The sequence below is a fragment of the Diplotaxodon limnothrissa genome, linkage group LG19 (assembly GCF_057381915.1).
Source record: "Diplotaxodon limnothrissa isolate DT_005_m linkage group LG19, D_limnothrissa_male_GT1.1, whole genome shotgun sequence".
Lineage (NCBI taxonomy): Eukaryota > Metazoa > Chordata > Actinopteri > Cichliformes > Cichlidae > Diplotaxodon > Diplotaxodon limnothrissa.
In genome coordinates, this window is record NC_140614.1 from 10,141,922 (window position 1) to 10,155,533 (window position 13,612).

Here is a 13,612-nt window from a genome sequence, read left to right on the forward strand (position 1 = left end):
CAGGATAGACAATATAAACATATTTAAAATTAAAGGAATTGAAATGTACATTGTGCCTTGGTTTAGTGTCTGGAAGAGTCCTGTCTCAGTCAATTATAGATGATGTGAGAGGGCGGGTGTGTGTGTTTAGGGCACGGATGGCTTGGGGATAGAAGCTCCTCTTGAGTCTCTCTGTCCTTGCCCGGAAGATGAGGAACCTTCTACCAGATTGCAGAAGTTGGAACAGTTTGTTGCCAGGATGGGACGGGTCCTTCAGTATCTGTAAGGCATTGAATGATTTATAAGGCATTTAATGATTAAAGATGAGCATGTACATGAGTCCTGTCAGGCTCATGTGCTGAACTGAACCAGAAACACACATGCAGAATCAACAATGACAATAAACTGAGAGAAACAGAGGGTTTAAATTAAACTGGGTAATGGTGATAAGAACAAGGTGATACACACAGCTGAACTAAATCTAAGTAATAACACAGGAAGTGGAACAAAAGATAACGCACACAGGTCGGAGCTAACATAATAAAACAGGAAACAGTGACAAAGTCCAAAACTGAAAAACACTGGGACAATGACCCAGGAACACTGACAGATCTCTTTTGTTCAGAAAACCACAGGCAGTTACCTGCAGCCAGTTTTCCCAAGAGAGAGTAACCTGGCTCAGCAGTATACAAAGTTTTATATGTGAATGTGTATACTGGTGTAACTGGTTAAAACTGATGGGGAGAAATTATAGTTTGCACTAAACTATCCCTTCATTGGTGCCCCAAACTAGTCCCAGCCTCTCAGCACTAACGATTTTTCCCTATTTTCTAACCTGTACCAAATAACGTGTTGTCTTACTGACCATGAGAGCAACCCTGGCTGAGTTACAGGATACTGTTTTTGTCTCACGCAGTCCCGATGACCCACACACCACAGCATTTCAGTCAGGTTAAGCTCTGGACTTTAATTTGCATGTGTTTTTATTTTCACATTAAATTTGTAAAGACAACAGGAGCATGCAGTCATTGGACCAGATAAAACATCTTTATCCTCTACAATTATATTTTATTTCAAAATCATGAGTAAAAATCAGCAACAAAGGTTATCAAACATTTTTGTAATTCTCAAATCATGATTTAATCTCAGTCTTTGACATTTACATATAAGAATACATTTTCATTCAGGATATTGAGATTTGTCACAGGAGGAAACATTTGTAGGCCAGTATACGTTATTCAATGGTTTAATCTTCATATTTCACAGTCACGTTACACATAGTTGAGATCACCCAACCCACTGCTCTTAATAATAATAATAATAATGGATTGCATTTATATAGCGCTTTTTGGGGCCCTCAAAGCGCTTTACAATTCCACTATTCATTCACTCTCACATTCACACACTGGTGGAGGCAAGCCACAGTTGTAGCCACAGCTGTGCTGGGGCAGACTGACAGAATGCAAGAAGGAATTTCCTCTTAAGCAAACAGAACATACAACAAAAGAAAAAACAGGTCACTCAAACTAACCTGCCTTAATAATTAAAAGTACAGAACTTGTTTTGAAGTAAGAAAGAAAAGGCCCTAAAGGCAAATTCCTACGAGGGCCTAAGAGTACATCTTTCACCATCTTACAATACTGTGATTACAGCCATTCCCCAACTCTCTGTCAATGGTATTCATGGCCAATGATCAGTGGGCTTTGATCAATGGTTGCTGATCAATGGTCATGAGAATTTGCATAATCATGATGAAGGAACTGACCTCCCAGCCCATCCCAAGAAGGGATTTCCTCCTAAGCAAACAGAACATATAACAAAAGGTAAAACGGGTCATTCAAACTAACCTGCCCTGACAAATTCAATGCACAGAACTTGTTTAAATAGAACAAGTATGATAAAAAAAAAAAATAAAATAAATATGAGCATTAAAAAACATAAATACATGTCAAATATTCATAAAAGCTTTTTAATGTTAAAAAAGAGCATTAAGAAGCAACACCTAAGGCAATAAAGTTCCTGTCCTCCATGAACTGTTCTGTGACAAAAAGACCACTGTGGGGTCACCTGTCCGAATGACAAGTTTTGTGGTTTGTTTAGATGAATCTTTGCAAAGCTGCTGCCTTGTTCTTTTGAAAGATAACAGGCTTCTCATGGCAGCCCTTCCAGCCATTTTCTAATTGTATGAGCTTTAGGATAATAACAGAGAAATCTATAGAAAGTAATAAAGTCAGTGATGAAGCTCTTTGTTTTCATTTTGTTTTATTTGCAGTTTCTCTAATCCTTGCATGGTCTGAGCTTCCAATAACATTGTGGGACTGTGCAGAAAACAAGCACCAAGCAGTATATCAGTGAAGAGCCGGGGTAAAAAACGAAAAGACTTTCTTTCTTACATATCTGCCTTAATTTGTATCTCCATCAATGATATTATTGTAAGTGATCTCAGTCCTCAAATTGTCAGTGTTGTCTTCAGGCCTTTAAATCCAGTCTCTATATTTCTTCCACGTTTCAGTTACAGTGGTAGAAAAAAAATTTTGAACCCTAAACAATTTGTATGCTTCCCCAGTTACAGAGAAATGAACAGTCACTCGTTTTTATGGTAGTTTAATTTTAATGGAGAGGGACAGAAAACCCAGGAAAAAAACACATGACAAAAAAGGTGTAACTTGCCCGTCACTGACTGAAACAGGTGTTTGAGCCCATTGAACACAGTCAGATTACTGGCTCTGTAAGAGTGATGCATTTATGGACTATGGATTTGATATTGTTACTGTACATTACATTATGGTGTTTACAATAAAACCAACTATACTTTTATTTTGCATGTGTTTTTATTTTGACATTAGATTCATGAAGAGAACAGAAGCGTCAAACAGTCTTTGGATCTGATAAAACATCTTTACCCTTTACAATAATATTTTACTTCAAAATGACAGGTAAAAATCAGCAACAATTTTTATCAATGATTTTTGTAATTCAGTTCTCAACACATGCTTTATCTAAGTGTTTGAAAATTTGTGTTTATTCAGTGTGTTAACCTTCAAATCTCACAGTCACGTTACACGCAATTGTGAACATCCAACTTGCTGCTCCTCCAACACTGCCAAACAATAAAGGGGCAATCCAAGACAGACATGCTGCGCCTACAGTAAAATCACATTAGACACCATTAGCTGTTTGTTATACTTGTTCAACATGAGCAAAGCTTTTATTTTTCCATCTTCACCACCTGATACATAAATTATTTTAGTCGTGAACATTTATTTATAGAGACGTGTTCAATAAGAGCATTTTATATGTTTGACATGTACTTAGATAAACATCAAAAGCGAAGTGGACTAAAATATTACTATTCTGAATTTACCTGAAGCTGATCCTGTTCCCGCTCAATGAGAAAACATGTCTGTTTGTTTGGTTTTGTTTTACACACATTTAGAGAGAGGGAGAGGGAGAGAGAGAATATATAACAAAAATGTTTTTTTACCCCAGGACTGCAAGATTGCTATGAGACCTGCTCCACCTACATTAGCGAGTGCTAAATGTGGAATCAGGTTGGCAGCGATGGAGCCTGCTGCTATTCCAGCTGAAGTGAACCCCAGTGTAGGCAAATCGGCAGGGGTCAGAATCACAGTTCCATCAGGTCCTAGATTAAAAACAAAAAACAAAAACAAACTTATAATAAAGATTTTCATATCAAAATTATGCTGTGGTGATGTGATGGTGTACCTGGGGACCCAAGGACTGCCTTGCCTGTTAATAAAATACAAAAAGATATCAAATAAAATCTTGACAGTAACAATAATAATTCATATAGACTGCATATATATATATATATATATATATATATATATATATATATATATATATATATATATATATATATATATATATATATATATATTCACATATCTCTTCAAAGCTTGTGTCCATGCTTTCAATGATAACACTAAGACACCGAGAGCTCAACTGCAGTCATGGAAAGCTGATCCATGTCTTTTACTTTTTTTTTTTTCAAGAGTTGACACTCCCATTTCTGAAAGAACAATACACACTAGACAGGGGAGGAGCAGCATGATGTTTTTTTTTTCTAAACAGTAACATATTCATCTTATGATTGTGGAAACCACATAAAGAATGAAAGAAACATTTCTTTGCAATGATCCAAATAATCTCATTGCAGTAACAATGGGCTCTGCACAATAACAAATTATGTGTAGTAATAACTTCATTATTATAACAACAAACCTGGGGCAGCACGGTGGCACGCTGGTTAGCAGTGATGCCTCACAGCAAGGTCCTGAGTTCAGTTCCACCTTTCTTTCTGTGTGGAGTCTGCAGGTTCTCTCCAGGTATTCTCCCTTCCTCCCACAGTCCAAGAGCTCAACTGCACAGTCCAAACATATGCAGTTAGTGGGCCTAGGTCAGTTGGAAAGTCTGAATTGCCCATATGTGTGAATCTGACTATGAACGATTGTGTCTATGAGTTAGTGATCCCTGAGACAGACTCAGTACCCTGCCTCTTGCCCTAAAACAGGGGGGGTTGTTACATAAAAACACTTGCAGTTTCTCTGTAGCAAAGACTTAAACCTTTAAGTGTTATAGTCATGATTGTTGATTGGCTTCTTCTCCACATTTTTATAACAGCACTACTTTCTACACTGCAGTACCTTTTAAATAATGCTCACAAGGATATTGAATCAAAATGTGTTCCAACACACAACTTTTACACCCTTTTGTTTATAAGTCTGTAGATGAGGATGTTAGAGCTCCATGAGACAGACTTAAAGCCTATAAACCATCATTTATATTAAGGTTGACATTTTTTAAGCTTAAACTGTGTTGATTCACATTAATGTCATGAGGAATGCCGAGCTTTGCTATCATGAGAAAATAAATGCACACAACTTGTTTTGAAAGGAGAAAGAGAAAGACAAAGTCCTGTTCCTTCAATCATCACTTACCTGAATGTAAACTATGCCGGTATGTCATGGGTATGTTTGCAGTATGGGCGAGGTTTAATGCTGTCGTCATTGCAGTGGTGTGACAATCTTTGAACAACTACAAGAACCATTTCTTATGAACTGAAACTTTTGTGCAACAAAATAAATACACAACAACCAAAGTGCTTGTTTAAATCAGGTCACCTAAGACATTTCTTGTAAGGCAATAAAGACGTTTCTGTTCTGGTCTCCATGAAATGTTCCAGTTGTGACATTAAAAATCCAGCACTTTCAAAAATGTGCTTGGATGCATGTTGGTGTCTGTCTCCACCTGAGGAAGAACTTTTTGGCCTCTAATTATTTTAAATGTGTAATTTATTTTCTCTGAGGAAGGTCAGAGGTTTAAAGAAGTGCAGTATATCTGCCGTCCTTACAGATCTGCCAGTGATCTTTTTTGCTCCCACACATAATACAGAAACATTTTCAGTGACCCAAGTAACGTTTATATATGCTCCCTGTGATAAGGTTGTTCTTGTTTGTTTTCATATTAAGCAAGTGATTTAACATAAGGATTAAAACAGAAAGAAAAACCCTTGAAATAATCCATGTGTAAAATCCGTAATAAAGATGGCATTAAATAAATGAGTAAATATGTCAAACCCCTGAGATCCAACCTCACAATCACTTGTTCCATGATGACTAAAGAAAGTTTATTTACATCACAGACCCAGTGACGCCCATTCTAAGAGTTTCATTTTCCGGGAAAACAGCTGATCCTCACACTCCTATATAAGTCCAGTCGTCCAACACAGTCCAGGCTTAGGCTCCTGATCCTGAGTGCAACAATGGGTCTGTGTGAGTACAGCTGCCTTTTTCAAATCATCTCTACATCATATAAGTTCATGATTGTAGCATCACTGAAAATGTCTAAATAGCTCAGGCTGAGCTTTGGTAAGATGTTTTTTTTCCCCTTTCTTTCTTATGTTTCAGTGACAGGCTTAGCGATCGCAATCGGAGCAGGTAACAAACCTCTTTGTTTATTGATGTATTTTTACATCTAACACTCATAGGTGAAGTCACACATATCATACATGTATTCATTTTAAAACATCCTGATGATCAGTAACCAGGTGTTTCTTCCTGTTGTCAGGTGGAGCAGTGGTCTCTGCTCCTATTGTCCTGGGGGCTGTAGGTTTCACCTCAGTTGGTATAGCTGCAGGCTCCTACGCTGCAAGCATGATGTCTGCAGCTGCTGTGGCCAATGGAGGAGGAGTGGCAGCAGGAAGTGCAGTGGCTGTTTTGCAGTCAGCAGGTAAAAATAAATAAATAAATATTTTACCAGCGATTACTCAAAAACCTTTATTATAAACCTGAAAGATCCCAGAAACAATAACATGTGACTGTGCTGCAGTGAGGATAATACGACGGACTATTAGGTCCACGTAAAGAAAAAATATTATCAATCATTTTGAGAATAAAGTCGAAATGTGGAGATTACAAGTGTCTGAAGAAAAGCTCCCACGGTTGCTACTGTATGTCATCAGAGTTTGTGAAATTGTGCTTCAGAATCGGTTTTAGTAAGAAAGAAAGAAATGATTTTTCTTTAAGCTCATAAACACAGTGTGGTGATAAGTGTTAGGTTGTACAAAAAGCTGCGGCTGGTAATGGACAGATGCGAGGTTATCGATGGTTACATCCTCATGCAATAAAGAGGATGAATGTTGTATCACAAGACGGCTGATCAGTTTGTTTCACTAACTCATCTAAATAAGGAATTTTCTTTAGCGGATATAGCGCATGTGGCAGTTTGTGTTCAAACAGTAATGTCCATATCAACAACTTTTTTCTTGTGGCTCTAATACTCCGTCGTAGGATAAAGCCTCCCCCTCTCCTCTGCAGCTCAGTTACTTCATCTAACTGCTCGATCAGCTGTCTGGTGTTCTGAAGCCTGTTTTCTCTCTGCAGGTATGGCAGGTCTGTCTGGGGCCGCCACCGCAGCCGTGGGCTCTGTTGGAGGGGCTGTGGGATTTTTGGCTACTCTCATCTGAGACCAGGAAATTATGATAATCAGAAAGAAAAATAATAATAACAAAGAATATAATTACTGTTGTTAGAAACAGTTACCAAAAGTATCAGCGTCATGCTTCAGTAAAGCTTGGCTGAAATGTGAGTGCTGGTAATGCTGTGGTGTTTTATTACAAAACACATGAACACGGTCAAATTGTGCAACTTTAAATAAAGCCCTAATAATGAAAAGCATTTTAAAGTTGTGTTCTGGTTATTTTTATTATTTTGTTTATATTTTATTATTCTATTTATGTTATCTGAAAATACTAAGACATGTATCATTATTTTTATATAATTGAGTACCAAAGCTGACATATTTGGTTTCTATAACTGGCAGAAATAAAGCGATCACCAAAGCTTGAAGTGAAGTCAGACACACTGAGTGTCGCACATGATACAAATTCTACTTGTAAGCATAAATTATTTGGATTTATTTTCTCACTGCATTATTATACTGATAAGAAAGTGATATTTTGCCATCTGGTTATAAATAGATGGTCTGCTAAAAATCTGATTACAACTCATTTAAACTATGGGTAATGACGTCGTTGCATTTAATCATGCAAATCTCTCATGATTGAAATCAACGCATTTTTTGTTTTATTTTATTTTATTTTATGCTATATAGAACTTTCCTGTCAGAAGCTACAGCCACAATGATACTGGTTTCTTTATTTATACACGTAACCCCTTCATAAACGAAACACAAAAATACAGATAGGGGAGACCGGGGATAGTTGTAACATTTTTGACATTTCTGTCTGTAAATTGAAGCTCTTTTAAGGTAGTGGATTCAAATTGTAATGCAAAGTATTTACATGTCTCTGCTATTAAATAGTGCAGCTATTTTCTCTGCAGCACAATTACCCATTGCATGGTATGGTCTCAAACACGAAGAGTGAAATGTTACAATTAACCCCATAGTCTGGGTTAGTTGTAACATATCATGCGGTAAAATGTAACACAATGAAATAAGGGTACTAACAAAACATTAACATGTAATCTTTGTTTATTCAACACATGAATGCACTTAGAGCCATTTATGTAGCTCTGTGTGTGTGTGACAGAATGCAGAAATCTAGCTTTTGAACATATTCCAACCCCCCCAAAAAAGACAAATTATGGAAATTTCTGCAACTGAATATTTCATTAATTTTGGTTGGTCTTCCTTGAGTTTGGCCTCATTGGCTCAGTGGGCATTATAACCTAAAACTCTTGCACCAAATTTGAACATAACAATGAAGCTGAAAAAATGTAGTTTTTCACCAGCATCGCAATTCCATTACTTTTTATCATGGCTTACCTTGGTGTGGTTTGCAAAGTGCTTCAGAAAGATGAGGAAATCTGTTTCTTGCACCCATCCTGATTTATTTCCACTACCAGTACTTCCTACTGGTCCATCTCTGACACAGTGGTCTGCATAATGTATGTGTGGGAACACAAACAGTGGAGGAATTGTGTTGCCAATGGCATTAACCGCATATACAAATGCGACCAGTGAACCTCTCTCTGCTGATGTTGTTGCCCCAACTTGTTTAATATAAGTTAAAGTAATAGTGTGGCAAGTTGTAACATCTGCATTATTGTTACAACTAACCCAGACTGTTGCTGTTACAACTGACCCAGACTCCTATAGCCATGAACTAGCTTACATTACAGCCAACGGCTAAAACACTAGCACTAAAGACCTACACAGAATATATCCCCATAGACATACAAATAACATAATTTAAGTTTGATGAGTTTAACTGCAAAGCAGATAATGCTATTAGGAATTGAAATAAAGTAGAAAAACTTACTTTTTGGCAAACAAATTACTTTTTTTCGTGTTAAATTGTCTGTGTTTGACAAAATGTGCTGATTTTTCACATGTGATAGCAGAACTGAATTGGGCATGCACAGGATGAGTCACATCATTTGAAACTTAGCCCTGATTGGAGAAATTGGAAGTGTTACAACTGACCCACGTTACAACTATCCCCGGTCTCCCCTACAGTTTGTGTTGCTCTCTGTCGCCCTCGGTTGTTCAGCTCTGAACATAAGGTTTTGTTACTGAGGAAAGGAAACCTTGCTTGCTATAAAAATCAGCCCATTTCAGAGCAGACGCAGGACAGAGGAGCTGTCATGATCCTGGGTCCTTTTGACCCAGCGTTTTGTGTTTTCTCTTCGCGATTTTGGTTCTGTTCTCTAATTGGTGTTTACCCTGTTTCCCCCCCGTGTGTTCCTGTTTTATTGTGAAGGTCTGCGTCTTATGTGAGTGTTTTCAGTTTGCCTCCCTGGTCTCGTCATGTTAATCACTCCCAGCTGTGTCTCCCACCTGTGTGTAATCTCCCTGTGTTCTCTGATTGTATTTAAGTTGTATTTTCTGTCTTGGTAATCGCTGGTTCGTCTGTGTTGTTTCCCCTCGCTCTCCCTGTATGTATTTCTCCGGACCTCCCTGCATCCTCATTCTGGTTTGTCTTATTAGTTTACACAGATTAGGTTTCCGGTTTCATGTTTTGTCGCCACCGCTGTTTGTACTCACACCCCTGTAAATAAACACTCATCTGCACCAGAGCTGCCGCATTTTGGGTCCTATTTCATATTCCACACGGCTTGCCCCAGCAAACCGTGACAGGAGCAGTGGCAGCTGGACGTGTGGTGGCTGTTTTGCAGTCAGCAGGTAAGTTAATACTTAGATGTTTCATTAGGATTTTAACTTGTAACAAAGAAAAAGTTCATGAAAACATCATAATCTTAGATTAGATAATGACACTATGCTCTATCATTATAATAGTACATATAACAATGACATAATCAATGATCTAATTAATGATAACAATAACTGTGAATAATGATTCAATTCATTTTAATTTTATTTATACAGCACTAAATCACAAACACAGTTGCTGAGTAACTGAGTCCCAGGGCTGACATACTTGTTATACTTGCTATAGAAATAAAGCGATCACCAAAGCTTGAAGTGAAAACACAAAGTCGGACACACTCGAGTGTCGCACATGATACAAATTCTACTTGTAAGCACAAATTGTTTGGATTTTGTTTTATCAGTGCATTATTATGCACTGCTAACAAAGTGACATATTACCATCTGGTTATAAATTGATGGTCTGCCAAAAACTAATTTCCGACATTTAAACTGTTGTGAATGACACACTGGCGTTTAAAACACTAGGAGGACCAGGCTTCTACCTTTCTACCTTTAAAACCCGCCACCAGCCAAATGGCTGGTAGGCTTTTAGCTAAGCTTTAGCTTCAGCCAAGTGGAAGCTAAATTGGCTAGTCATTCATATGTATATTAGGTTGTTACCTGGGAATTCTGGAGGGAGGGGAGTGGGGGTGTGTGATTGAGGGCGTGGGGGAGCTGCTAAAAGCTGTGCACAGTCACCAACTTGGAGTGTTTCAGTTTGCCGTCTTAGGGAGGACATTTTTACAAATAATAATAAAAAGTGAGTGAGTACATTCCAACATTTTCAGCAATCACTCACAATCCTGTCACTGCCATGGTATCTGTAGTCTGCATTTACCTTGGCTTGGCTTCCTGATCAATTGTCCACTACCAAAAGGAAGCAAAGCCCTGTGATCACACCCTGTTTTGTTGTAAAGGATGACAGGGCTTGATCAGTCGTCCATTGTGGCATCAATGTGATCACACCTTGTTTTGTTGTAAAGGATGACAGGGCTTGATCAGTCGTCCATTGTGGCATCAATGTGATCACACCCTTTTCCCATCAAAGACTCGGTGCAGTTTCCTGCAGTATATTGCAAATAAACCGGACAAGTTTGGGATCAAGTTTTGGGTGGCCTGCGACCTAAAATCCAAGTACATTTGCAATGTCTTCCCATATCTTGGCAAGGACCCCAATCGTCCCACTGGGGAGAGACTTTCTGAAAATGTAGTAATGAGGCTGATGGAACCATTCCTAGACAAGGGCAGAAATGTTACCACGGACAATTTCTTCACATCGCTTTCACTTGTGCAAAAACTTCTTGGACGGAAAACCACCATCCTCAGCACAGTCAACAAGATTCGCAGGGAAATTCCTCAATCCACTAGACAGACAGATCGCAGTGAATTCACCACTCAGGTATGTTGCAGGTCTTTTGTGGTTCTATGTTTATGTGTTTCATTGTGTGTAAAAGGGCTATGGAAATAACAATTTATCTTATTTCTTAGGTGTTTTCAACCTCTGCTGCCACGTTGACGGTGTATGCGGCCAAACGGAAGAAGTCTATAGCAGCATGCACAGCGTGGTTCAGACTGATAACACTACCAAAAGGAAGCCAAACACTGTCACCCTTTACAACAAAACAAAGTGTGGCGTGGATGTGATGGACCAGATGGTTCGGGAGTACACTGTCCGCAAAGGAACACGGCGCTGGCCAGTTGCCGTGTTTTATAACATGATTGACATGGCAGCACTGAATGCACATGTGCTGTATCAAGCATGCACCGGGACGAAGGAAAGACGGGTGGACTTCCTGGTGGAGCTTGCAAGAGAGTTGGCTCACTCTCATGTAGCTGCGAAGAAGGCAAGAAAACAACAGTTGCTTCGGACACAACCCTCCACACCGAGCCCTGGAAAAAGAGCCATGTGTCAGGTCAAACACAATTGCAAGAACAATCATGCCACTGTGCGATGTGTTCACTGCAACAGATACACATGTGGTAAATGCAGACTACAGATACCATGGCAGTGCCAGGATTGTGAGTGATTGCTGAAAATGTTGGAATGTACTCACTCACTTTTTATTATTATTTGTAAAAATGTGTACAAATGGTTGGTTTTTTGTACTGTTTTTATCAATAAATCTCAGCAACAAAGGACATACACCCATGTGTGTTGATTTCTCCCTAAGATGGCAAACTGAAACACTCCAAGTTGGTGACTTTTGGAGATTTATTTCCCTGGATGATTGAGAATGCATCAAACTGAAACACTCCAAGTTGGTGACTGTGCACAGCTTTTAGCAGCTCCCCCACCCCCTCAATCACACCCCCCCACTCCCCTCCCTCCAGAATTCCCAGGTAACAACCCAATTTACAAACAAAGACTCACAGCCTTGGCCAGCCGCTTGAGGAGGTACACCAGAGAGATAGAAGGCAGGAGAATAAACCAGCTGTTCTCCACAGAACCAGCAAAGGTGGTTCTCAGTGGCAAGAGAACAGTACCACCAAGGCTGGAGACGGAGCAATACTGGAAGAGCATATGGGAGAAGGATGCAACCCATAACGGCAATGCTAGAGGATCTGAGGGCAGACCACAGCGACCTCCCTGAACAGGGTCCAGTAACCATCACAGTGGCAGATATCCAAGAAAGGGTCTCCAGTATGAAGAGTTGGACAGCACCAGGGCCCGACATGGTTCACGCCTACTGGCTGAAGAAGCTGACTGCACTCCACGAGCGTCTGGCAGCACAAATGAACCAGCTGCTAGTTAACGAGAGACACCCGGAATGGCTAACTGAAGGCCGGACGGTCCTGATCCCCAAGGACCCCAAGAAGGGACCGGTCCCCTCCAACTACCGACCAATAACCTGCCTCAGTACTACATGGAAGCTCCTGTCAGGCATCATATCGGCTAAGATGAACAGGCACATGGGTCAATACATGAGTGGGACACAGAAAGGAATTGGCAAGAATACCAGAGGCGCAAAACACCAGCTACTGGTAGACAGAACAATCAGCCGAGACTGCAAGACCAGACTGACCAACCTGTGCACTGCCTGGATTGATTACAAGAAGGCCTATGACTCAATGCCCCACAGCTGGATACTGGAATGCCTAGAATTGTACAAGATCAATGGGACCCTAAGAGCCTTCATCAGGAACTCAATGGGGATGTGGCGTACAACACTAGAGGCCAACTCCAAGCCCATAGCACAAGTCACCATCAAGTGCGGGATCTACCAAGGAGATGCTCTGTCCCCACTGCTGTTCTGCATAGGCCTGAACCCCCTCAGTGAGATCATTAACAAGACTGGCTACGGATACCGACTACGGAACGGAGCAGTTGTCAGCCACCTCCTGTACATGGATGACATCAAGCTGTATGCCAAGAGTGAACGAGACATCGATTCACTGATCCACACTACCAGGCTATACAGCAATGACATTGGAATGTCGTTCGGACTGGAGAAGTATAGTCGGATGGTAACAAAGAGAGGGAAGGTAGTCAGAACTGAGGGGATTGAACTACCAGAAGGCAACATTGCAGACATAGAGGACAGTTACAAGTACCTGGGGATCCCGCAGGCGAATGGGAACCATGAAGAGGCCGCTAGAAAGGCTGCAACCACCAAGTACCTGCAGAGGGTCAGGCAAGTCCTGAGGAGTCAGCTGAATGGTAAGAACAAGATCCGGGCCATCAACACGTACGCCCTGCCCGTGATCAGGTACCCTGCTGGGGTAATAGGCTGGCCAAAGGAAGAGACAGAAGCCACTGACATAAAGACAAGAAAGCTCCTTACCATGCATGGAGGGTTTCACCCCAAGTCCAGCACCCTGAGGCTGTACGCTAAGCGGAAGGAAGGGGGCCGGGGACTGGTGAGTGTCAGCACCACAGTCCAGGATGAGACAACGAACATCCAAGAATACATTGGGAAGATGGCCCCAACTGACTGAG

The 13,612-nt window shown here is 40.3% G+C and overlaps 1 protein-coding gene across 1 annotated transcript; it reads left to right on the plus strand.

The window, feature by feature from the left end:
• Positions 1-5,750: 5,750 nt before the first annotated feature.
• LOC146611721 (interferon alpha-inducible protein 27, mitochondrial-like) lies at positions 5,751-7,188 on the plus strand. The gene is made up of 4 exons (XM_085343427.1): positions 5,751-5,774; positions 5,910-5,939; positions 6,070-6,231; positions 6,885-7,188. Exons 1-4 carry the CDS (start codon positions 5,765-5,767, stop codon positions 6,965-6,967), a joined length of 285 nt encoding a protein of 94 aa, XP_085199553.1. The 5' UTR covers positions 5,751-5,764; the 3' UTR covers positions 6,968-7,188.
• Positions 7,189-13,612: the final 6,424 nt, after the last annotated feature.